Source organism: Protomyctophum bolini, assembly GCF_963924005.1.
Source record: "Protomyctophum bolini genome assembly, chromosome: 2".
In the NCBI taxonomy this organism is placed as follows: Eukaryota; Metazoa; Chordata; class Actinopteri; order Myctophiformes; family Myctophidae; genus Protomyctophum; species Protomyctophum bolini.
Window position 1 is genome coordinate 37,064,478 of NC_137863.1, and position 11,355 is coordinate 37,075,832.

An 11,355-nucleotide genomic window follows, 5' to 3' on the forward strand; every position below is an offset into this window, starting at 1 on the left:
GGACATGATAGGTGTCAATAGGTGAACATTCAGTGACAGCAGCAGAACTACAAGCTCTAGAAGTAAAGCTGTGAGCTTGTAGATCGGCTACTTTCAGCAAAGAGATGTGGTGTAGAGGAAAAAAGGATGGGGCCCAAGTATAGACCCCTGGGAGACCCCGGTCAACTATGAGTTTAAGTATTTAGAGCTCTTATCGTCTCGGTTACATTAGGGTAGTCATTGTTTCTTTTTGTAGATCCATCGAGTAGTTAGGACACGTTTTGGCTAACGTGACATTTTAAAGAGAATGAAAGAGAGAGAAAGACAGATGGAAACGGAGGACCTCTACAGAAGCCACGAGGCAGAAAGGGGTAGAGGGAAAAAGAGGAGAATGACTAAAGACAGAAACATGACTCCAGAGAGAAATGTGAGAGAGAAGAGACCCGTTTGGAGATACTCCACAGAGAGGGTTGGGGACAAAAAGACAAGTTTAAACAGAGAACATGAATGTCTGTCTTCCGTCGGGATGTAGGAAGATGTTTAGTTGTGTGACTGGAGCACAGGAGACGTTGGACATTGGAGGGAGAGCGAAGGTTGGAGGAGGAGGAGGTGGGGGGAGGTTTAGGGACTGGAAGAGCCATTGTGAGAGAGAGATGTGGGATCTGAGCTGCAGCAGAAGAAGGGTGGGGTGTGGGTGGAGGAGGAGGAGGGTGGTGGTTCCGCATATGCTCCGTCGCACGCAGAGAAGGACCAAGAATAGCCCAAACTACAAGCACGTAGGTGTTTGCTATTCATGGCGTGTGACGAAGTAGTATTTATGAACCAGGCTTTTCAGAGGAGAAAAAGGAGATAGAAGAGTAGCAAGAGGAGAGAAAGAAGTCTAGGACGAGGTCAGACGAGGCAGGGACAGAGGCAAGCAGGCTGGGGACAGGACAGGACAGGGGTTGGGAGGGGGGGGGGGGGCAACAGCAGAGAGGTTGAGGACGAGAGGGGTGGGGGGGGGGTCAGCGGTGAGGGAGTATAGGAAGTAAAAGGTAAGAAGACGTGGACCAATATGATGTATACTTGCCCGGTGAGCGGAATCCAGCTGGAGTAGAAGTGAGCAAGAAAAGAAATAGGGGAGTCGGGTGGGAAGGGAGGGTCACAGACAATATTTTATTCAATTACTGGCTTGAATAAAAATATTGTTTTCTCAAAAAGGAAGGAAAACCAATTAAGTCCAAACGAGACATGAAAAGAAAAAGCAAAGACACGAAAAGAAAAAAAAAACAAGAAATGAAGACCAAACGTCTTATTTGCGAGAGCAAAACAAGGAACTGAATAAATTAACGGAAAATGATACAAAAGGAAACAAAAACAAATGTTCAAATACAGACAAAAAACGGCACTGTGAAAATTGGAGGAAACTCACAAAAAACAAAATACACAAAGCAAGTCAGGAAAAAGAGGGTCTGGAGAGAGAACGAATGAGCGAGACAACAGATGTCTCCATTCAGACTCACAGAAAAGCCCACAACTCCCACAGTGGATGAAGGTCTTATGTGGGAGTTCCCATACTGAATGATTCCAAAGACCAGAGAACATCTCACAGTCAGCAGTCCGACAGAAAACATTCACACACACAGAGAACTAACAAAAAAAAAAAAAAATAGATATACAGAGAAAATATATATAAGAAAACAAGAAAATAAATAAATAATCAGAAGGAAGTGAAAAGCATGCCTGTTTTCACAGTTCCATTCAGAAAACAAACAAACAGACATCAAAGACTATGAACGACACAGGGATGCTTCAGAATCATTACTTTTGGTCGGTAGAAGAGGCGAGAGCATTTGGCACAAAAAAAATAATAGCACACGGTCACCATTATTTTCACCTTTTCCTTAACACACAGTTAAAACCACAGCTTTCACCTTTCTGACATTTCAGCGGTTTGTTTTTTTCTTCAGCGAGAGGGTGTGAAGGAAAAAAACATCACCGGGTTGACCAGCACACAGCATGAAGACAGGAGGGACTTATAGGAGGGGCAGTAGAGAGTAGAGCCTGGAGACCCCAGGCACGTTCCTGTGTGGTTGTGGACAGCGTGGAGAGAGAGACAGAGAGAGAGAGAGAGAGAGCGGGGAGAGGACAGGACGACAGGGGCTCCACTTGGATGACTGCAGACCGGAGGACCAAGGACTCGGTAAGAGAGGGACGTTATATTTGGGACAGAGAGAAATACGGATAGAGAGAGAGAGAGAGAGAGAGAGATGCATGCTGGGAGTTCCCCAGTACTTACACTGCACCTGTAGGATCTGGTCGCTCAGGTTGGCTTTGATGTGGTTCTCACTGTATGTAGGCAGGACCAAGCCCAGACTGTGAACACACAAACACACACACAGGCACGCACGCACAAAGGATTTAACCAGCACTTAAATCATTTGAACCCTAGCATCTCAGAACATTGGGCAAAAACACAGACATATACTATTTCTGGAGAAGATATTTAAATTTGGAGGAGAAAAAGGAGGGGGCCAAGTATAGACCCTTCATGGGGGACTATACTGTAGGTAGGAAAAAAATGGTGGCATTTTATCATGAACATTAGTGTTGAAAAGTGGTGAAGTGGTCCTTTAAGTAGTTTTTTTCCCTTCCCTGCCCTGGAAATCATTGCATCTATGTACATGGTCAAATAGATCTGCATTGGTGAACACTAGTTTATTTTTTATCTCCAAAGCCAAAGATAGCAGAGAAAAAGATATGTTCACTAGTGTGATGTCACATGAAAGAAAACTACTCCTACATAATAAGAGGATTAATTGGGACAAATGGCACACGAGACTGACATTATCAGGTTCACACTGATAACGATACTTTTCACGCACCATATGCAAATTTACATTTTATTTACGTAATAGACAATTATATACGACAATTCTACAGCATTACATCAGGGTTCGGTCTGCTGGGGGATGTGAGGGAAACATCCACGGCCCTGCATGCTGTTGATGTACCGTCTGGTCATTAATTCCTTATCACCACCAGTGGGGATATGTTTTATCCCTGCTTCTGATCCGCGTGAGTCAGACTGAATTTAAAACACTCCTTGTTGTGGTCTTTCAGACACGATGCGATAGTGCATACTAGCCAACACCACTAGCCTTCCACTCCCTCCTATCCACCAGCATCAGGGTGGCTTGGCTTGAGAGTGAGAACAAGTTGAAGTTGCCTTATTGGGGTTGGCTTCCACAGTGTCAGCTTGATCACTACCAGTTCTGGGTGCCTGGCACACAGCCTCATCCTTCTCTCTCTGACCTTGTCCCGTGACTCACGGAAGGCCTCTCTGCTCATGTTACATACCAAGTGCCATTTGTAGCATTTTTGTGTAGAAACCTTTAACAAAAAAACGAAACTATATAATGTATGTATGCGTGTGTGCATGCGTGCGTCCGTGTGTGCGTCCGTGTGTGTGTGTGTGTGTGTGTGTGTGTGTGTGTGTGTGTGTGTATATACAGTTAGCGCTGGTCCACGTCTCCTTAACGTATATGGTACTTCCTGTGCATGTGTGAAAGGCTGAAAATATTTCACCTGAAAGAAAAATCTGGTTAAAGCCATTTTTCTATTGACAAGATTTCTGGCTAAAAAGTACATTTTATACGTGTGGTAGCGGCACTATAGAGAAAGTAGGCTTTCGACTCCACAAAACAGTCTTTACATTGGTGAGTAGCGAAAGTATTTGTATGCGTGACGCGGGTTAAAGTTGAAAGTACCATAGCGTTACCAACACTATGGACCAGAGCTAATATACAGTATACATGTACACATACGGTAACCTCATTTTGTGTGTGCTTGAAGTTAGCCTAAGGAACTATCTTCAAGAATATAATGTACAAATTGACTGGAGCATATTATCTGCTAGACTCAAATTGAGAGCATTTCATGTCCTTTAAGTTAGTAGAAATGTGCCGGTTATCGTACTGTATGTGATCACGTGGATTTAGCTGCAGACAAGACCAGCCACACTGCCAGCAGATGTATAAAGAAAAGAACGCACATCAAGCAGTTCTAGGACTGTGGAATATCATAAAATGTAATTTGCAAAGTGTTGCCCTAGAGGAAATGTCATTATAACAGAGCCTCAAATGCTCAACTGAGAGTTTCTGAGATGAATAAACCATGCGGTTAATTTGTGCTTAGAATACCGTCGTCCTTTTTATGGGGGAAGGAATATGGTTCCTTAATTTATGGTGATTCAGATGAATCATTTATTGCGTGTACAGGAGACAAATTAAGTGAACTCTGCTCAGTCTTCGGCTTGGTCTTTGCTTGATAGATGGCGGCCATATTCCTGAATTTACACACATCAGTGTTTGATGAATGACACTTGTCAACCAAGAGTCTTTAACATACAGTATGTCTAACTCTAACTTTTTTTGCCACTTTCTCAAACATTTTCTATCCCACACAATGGTTGGGATAGCGGCCGAGTATCATGTAGCAACCGTGTCTGCACTGAGTGACACTCGACATCTACTCACTTGAGATTGACAGAATCAAACGGACTCGATGGAGAGTACAGAATATGGATAGCAAAGTTTTAACCCATTAAGACCTGAGGCCGATTGAACAAATGCCATCTAAATCAGTAGTTCTCAAACTTTAGTACTACCCAAATTGATAATTATAATATATTTGGCGGCCGCGGCCCCCATCTGAAAATGTTTTGTGCCAGGGACCCCCAAGAGAAGATTTGTGTTAAAATAATAATAAAAATAAATCAAAATCAAATTCAATTCACAATTATATATATTCTAAACCACTGTTCAAAATCCTAAGAGTTTTCTGAAAAACTCATGTTGCTACATACTGTATAATACATATAGGCTATAGTCTAAAATGACACAGATGCTTCCCGGTTTTAATGGGCTAAAGTAGCATTTGTAGAAATGAGTCAAGATTGAGAAACTGCATGGCCTATTTCTCCTCTAAAATGTATAGATCATTTACAGACAAGCTGCCAGAGACGGAGCGCTGAGCGTCTTGACTTATCCTCCCCGCCTGTCAACTCTCCTGCTGGGCATGGCTGGAGCTCACCTCACACTGACTGGACCACAACTCCAATTATATTTGGTATAGGTTTTGTTCAACTGAAAACAAGGGAAATACAACTTTTCAGACAATCCTCTCCTTTGGAAGAGGGTTGGAGGGACACGCTTCACAAGCAGCAGACATTGAGCAATGACAAGCTTGGTGTCTCGCTCAGTGCATGTGTAAACGCACATGCATTTGGATGCCTTTGGGACCGAATGGTAAGCCATGTGGGATGCACACACAGATCCAACACACCAAAGGTACGACATGCGGAAACAACGGTCGGACATGCGGTCAAACATGCGCTGCTCCCGTGCTTGCGGTTCTGGTTAGGTTAGGGTTTGAGGGAGGTTGTCGGTCTAATGACAGTCGTACCAATAGTATGTCGGAACTAAAGCCTGTACCCAGCCATGTGACCTATAGGTTTGGGGCCTAATTTCTGTTTCTGTAGCGTGAGGCGGCATGATGTACTCCTCCGGCCATGATGTACTGTATAAGTACACCCCTTGGACATGGTGCTATAGTACAGTATGTCGCAGGGACTTAAGCTACTGTACCACTGTACTCCAATCCAAGCAGGGAGGCAAGCAATGGGTACCATCATGTACAACAGTCTCTGGTATGACCAAGCCGGGGATTGAACCCGATCTTCACAATCGCACGGCCACTGAGCAGGCTGGCTGACGACGGCACACTCAGTGCATGCATTTACACTAGTGGTTCTCAAAGTGAGGTCAGGGATCCCCAAGGGGTCCTTGAGGCGGTTCCAGAGTGTCCTCAGCAAAATGATTTTATATAGCATCAGAATCAGTTGAATCACTCACTATAGATGTTATACTTCAGCTACAAAAAAATAGCCAATGTCCACTTGGAATAATGTAGACATTTTTTGACACAAATCTTCTCTTCGGGGGGTCCCCAGCACAAAATATTGGGGGGGGGGGGGTCCTTGGCGTAACAACATACCTGTAATCCGTGCCCTCCACAGGTGTCCACGTGTACGTCCGCATCGCCTCATCAATGTACCTCTGTTGAACAAACAATCAACAGAAACAAAGCTCTGATTGGTGCAACCACAGATCATATGCTCAGTGCAAATTGCTTGATCCAAAGCATGAAGACCAGTCTGGAAGGTGCCATTTTGGACGATGATTGAGTCTCATATATTGATGACTTGCCTCATCAACCGACTTAATGAGAGTCTTGATTTTCTTCTGGCCCGGCTTGCCATCAATCATGTCTCGACGGATCTGCACAGACAGGAGAGTGCAAGTGTGTGAGTGTGTGTGTGAGTGTGTGAGTGTGTGTGCGTGCGTGTGCATCATCATACTATAATTCACTCAATGTCTGAATAAATGGATGTCTGAATGTCTGAAACACTGTTTTAGCTCCTCACTGGCTGCACCAATCGCTCCAACTTTTCACACAGGCATTAAATCGACTTACATGGGAAAATGCAAAAACTCACATCAAGTATTTTTCTCTCAGAAACCGTCAAATTTCGAGGGTGGTTTAATCAACGGACAACGCAAAGCAATTCCATTTTCATCCATAGGGGGCAGCGCAAATGTTGTACAAAGTTTATTTGCAAAAACATGCTTTCTGGGGGATAAATCTGCTATGTTTGCGATAGCATATAGCCTACGTGCGCTATAGCGAGACCGGACAATTCCCTCCCAATCAGTAATGTTACATTACCCACACTGTAATTTGGGGTTCACATATTCAGAACGGATAAGGTCTAGTGTGGTTAAAACGATCAAATAGTTTGGTGCTGCTAAAAGGCCAAAGAGAATGTGTCCTAAAGGAGAGATGAATGCACTGCTGTTCTCACAGTACTCGTACCTGCTCCTTGTTGCTGTCCTCCAGTTCTGCATCCAGGAAATCCAGAGTGACGGATTCTCTGAAGTTAAAGATCTGAACACACATGACACAGGGTGGGTGGGGGTAATCAGCTACTAGGAATAACAGCTGCTGCTGATGGCGTTGCAACTTTCTGCATCCTATGTCTAATATCATGTTCAATCATTCATACAGTACTGCACCTGCTGCTATGTGGACCTACAAATGTTCAAAGACCTGCAAGCTCGTATGTGCAACACGCTGTGAGTGTGTAGATCGACTATTTTCCTTGCACTGCCGTGCAACTGCTGTCAGTATTATGAATGAGGCATTGTATTGTTGTGAGAGACAACTAAGACCTGTATGAATGCATTGTATTGTTGTGAGAGACAACTAAGGCCTGTATGTATTGTTGCAGGTCCAGACAGTACCTTTGGCTGCAGGTTGGGGTGCAGCAGCACGTAACCGTTTGGATCGATGGCGAAGGTGTAACCGTTGGCTCCAAGCTGTCCCGGAAAGAGAGGCAAAGAAAGAGGCGTTGACTAAAGCTATAATCCGGAAGTTATTTCATGATAGGCCTATATATTTTTTTAACCCATCTGTATGGCAGAGTGTGTTAATGCAATATAACTACAGTGCTACTGTACATCTACAGTGTTCTCCCTGCTCTAAATGTAAACCCGGTGTCGGGTAGAAAGCCGTCAGGTTGACTAGCGGTGTGTCAATGAGCTCTCTCTGTCCAGAGAGGGACACAGTGGGCATAATACCTACGGACTGCTATCTGCTATTTAAAAAAAAAAGAGAAAAGTCTTGAATAATTTTGAATTCCAAAAAAGTCAGAGAACTGCTGATGTCATGTGATGGCATATTAAAACGAGCGTGTAGCGCGTGGGGTCGCTCACCCGATACGTTGGAGTCTTCCTCTTGATCTCATTGATGGCGATGTCCACTCCCATGACCCCGAGGATGAGCTGGTTCTGTGACAACAACAGCGTTCCCATTGCAGTCATCATTACAGTTACACGTCCGCTTACGCTTACTATTACAAGCATGGCCAAAGTCTGGCCCTTGGGCCAATAGGCTCTATATATGCACTCATATACGCCATGTTGGAAATAACTCTTCCTACTTCCGGGTGATACTAATTAAGGCTCTGGCAACGGATGCTCATGCTGTGTTCACTGTTCACACGGGCAGAGACAAAGATACAGTCTACTATTCTTTTTCAATGGAAGCCAGCGACATGAAGATGCAAAGATAGTGTACATCCAACGTTTGTAGCTGCCGCAGCCACAGCTACAAAACATTTGAGCTGGTTTCAACTTCAGCTACAAAAATACAAAGCTACAAATATGCCTTTGTATCTTTTGCATCTGCCAGTGTGAACGCAGTGTATACTGTAAGAGCGACGTCCCACAGTGTCAGCTAAAGAGGAGACAAGCTGCTGTAATGTCCATTGTCGCCTCAGGGGGGAGCTGTTTGCACAAGTTGAGGAGCAGCAGCAGCAGCTGCCTCGGCTGATGATGACACCATTACAAGTGAGTGATGATGTCCACATGATGGAGGTTCCAGGGATAAAAATATAATCATTTAAACCCTACAGCAGGTACTCAAGCTGCTGTCATGTTTAGCACTCCTTAAACTACACATTTGTCATATTCTCACCATCTCCCCCAGGTGTTAAAGGCAAGATAAGCCACACTCCCCCACACCCCAATAAAAAAATAAGAAAAAATAAAATATTGTACTTGTAGTGTGACTACCTTAGAGTTGTAGGCGTCCACAGTGAGGTTGAAGACAGGCATAGTCCCAGTGATGACAAGGCCCAAACCCTGAGCAAAAAGGGAAAAAGAGAAGAAGTCAATATCTTATTTTGTCACGAGCTGACACGTGAGGTTGTAGATCTACTATTTTCACTAGTTTGGGTCCCGGGGGGAAATCAAATTTCTGTTTTGGTCTTGATCTAAAAAGTTTATGAACCCCTAATAATTAGGCCACGTACCCTCATTTTATACAATTATTTATAGTATGTTTGCGTTCCAAATATACCCTGTATGTAAAACACTTACATTTAATTCTGAAAGTGTACAAATGGACCAGATGGTCCTGGGATCTGATGTTAAGAACCAGTGGTTAGGTGATCCCCAGATGTGTAACATTGTTTGCTCACTCAAAAGTAAACAAACAAAATTGACCACATTGTCAAAAATTAAGTAAGAAAGTGGCAAATTATCTGTGGAACCGAGTCAAACTAGATTTAACGTGTCAACTCATACAATTCCAAGTCAGGCTGGGGTTCAAAATAAATAATATTTTCGTGGGGGGGACCCTTACAGTACAGTACAGTACAGTACAGTGGACAGATAAGCTGTTATGTGTCTCACCAGCGCGTCCTGATAGACGTTCGTCCATTGGACCTGCTTGGCTTTGGACCCGGCCAGCACCATGGGCCGACCCAGGACATCCAGGTACTCCTGAGATGACAAACACAACACAACACAGTTGGCTCAGACAACACCACCACCAACACATTGAGAACGTTATTAGCTTCAGAGCGTTTTAGTTACACCTGTGAATATTGTCATTTGTACAGTATAAGCCTTATGGGTTTCCAAGTCTCACCTGCACTTGTTTCTGTGTCTTTTAATAATTCTTACCTTATGCACTGGTTTTAATTATGTGCGAATAGATAAAACAAACTAAGAGTACTTGGCGTTCAGGCTCCAATATACTGTACTGTACATAACTCCCAAGACAACCATTTAAGAGCACAGAGATATATGTAAGTTATATGATATAACAAACCCACCCAGGGGAAAACAGAACCCTTAGTACCCTAAAGCTACATTCGGTAGCACCGTACAATGTATCAGCTGAGTTTAAGTAGACCAATTTGGTCAGCTGCTTGACACGTCACATATACAACATTGTCCTTGCAGGCTACGCATCAAGAACTGCCTATTCTAGGCATGCCATACACTAACATTTGGCAAAGATCCCCCCTTACCCCTACTGTAGGTTATGAACATCCGTTATAAACATGTGTATATGGGAAAACTGTAAAGTACAACAATAAAGTATATAGGGGTTAAGTGGTTACACACCCACCCACACACACACACACACAGATACACACACACACACGCACACGCACACGCACACGCACACGCACACGCACACGCACACGCAGGCTACTTGGTGTTGTTTATAGAGCATGTGGTGTGCAGGCGTTAACACTGGATGGTTGTATAGTTGAACGCTTCAATCTGTCATAAAACACGAGAAGAGCCTCAGCGGCTTCCTCCTCCCTGTCAGCACATTAAATCAACGGAGGAGCGACGAGCAGTACTGGAACAAACTACTCACATTGTTTAGATTTTATTTTAACAGGGGTGGCGGTGGCTCAGTGGTAGAGTGGCTGGATGGTAACCGCAAGGTTGCCAGTTCGAACCCGGGCTCCAGAGTTAGTGTCGAAGTGTCCTTGAGCAAGACACTGAACCCCAAATTGCAGTAGTAAGTAACAACGTAAAGGTGCTCAATTATGAAGGGCCAATGGCACACATATTTGTGTTACAACATTTTTGGCGATAATTGTTCGATAAATAATCATAATCTTTTGATCAGCTATTTATCATAATCTAAATCTCCAAAGTAACTAAAGCTGCATGTCTTATAATAATTGTCGTGGAGTAAAATAAAGGCACTATTTTCCTCTCTATGATGTAGTGGAAGCAGTACTGAGGAAAAAAAGGAAAACAAGTAAAAGTTGTACGTATAGGACGGTACTGCACAGTAACTTGAGTAAATGTACTGGGGTACTCTCCGCCAGCGGCCATATAACTCCAAGAGCCTGTCACCGCAATAAAAGCAACGATGCCACTGGTGGCGACGGCGGCAGGCAAGGCTCCACGGAGACATAAAAGAGAGCCTGCAGTCTTCAGCCACTCACGGCTGTTTCTCATCATTACGGAGGAGCTATTAAAAACACATTAAGGGTGTCAATGGTACGACATGCAAACGGGCCATCCTCCTCCCCCAGTGGCTCTCTTAACTGTCAACCCAGCCATGGACTGAGGGACGGGTGACACATGTCCCCACAGCCAGCCGTGGGAGAGAGGGGGGGGAAGGGGGGGAGTGAGGGGTTAAATCCACTAGTCATCCATCATATTCATCATCATAGTCTTCTCAATAGCCGCTAACATGGACTCCCCATGATGGAGACGTGATTTGGGGGTTAATCGTATATTGATTGGGTGTGATTGGTAAGACTATTGAGTGCATGACCTCCTGACATCATATATATATATATATATATAGAGAGAGAGAGAGAGAGAGAGAGAGAGAAAGAGAGAGAGCCCTCTGGCTTCACATGCTCATCTCCAAAGAGCATCACCCCGGCCATTTGACTCCAATGGAAAATGTATCCAAACACAGATGTTATATCAGATGTAAGTCAATATAATA

At 44.0% G+C, this 11,355-nt stretch overlaps 1 protein-coding gene across 1 annotated transcript in view; it reads right to left on the reverse strand.

Annotated features, from left to right (window-relative positions):
* The window catches only part of cacna2d2a (calcium channel, voltage-dependent, alpha 2/delta subunit 2a), a 263,548-nt gene that overhangs the window by 14,666 nt on the left and 237,527 nt on the right, over positions 1-11,355 (reverse strand). Inside the window, exons 15-22 of the mRNA XM_080783437.1 lie at positions 9,276-9,365; positions 8,655-8,723; positions 7,794-7,868; positions 7,323-7,397; positions 6,895-6,966; positions 6,228-6,299; positions 6,016-6,077; positions 2,265-2,334 (exon numbers count right to left, since the gene is read on the reverse strand). Of these exons, the coding sequence (XP_080639563.1) occupies positions 2,265-2,334; positions 6,016-6,077; positions 6,228-6,299; positions 6,895-6,966; positions 7,323-7,397; positions 7,794-7,868; positions 8,655-8,723; positions 9,276-9,365 (585 nt within the window). The remainder of the gene's footprint in view (positions 1-2,264; positions 2,335-6,015; positions 6,078-6,227; positions 6,300-6,894; positions 6,967-7,322; positions 7,398-7,793; positions 7,869-8,654; positions 8,724-9,275; positions 9,366-11,355) is intronic.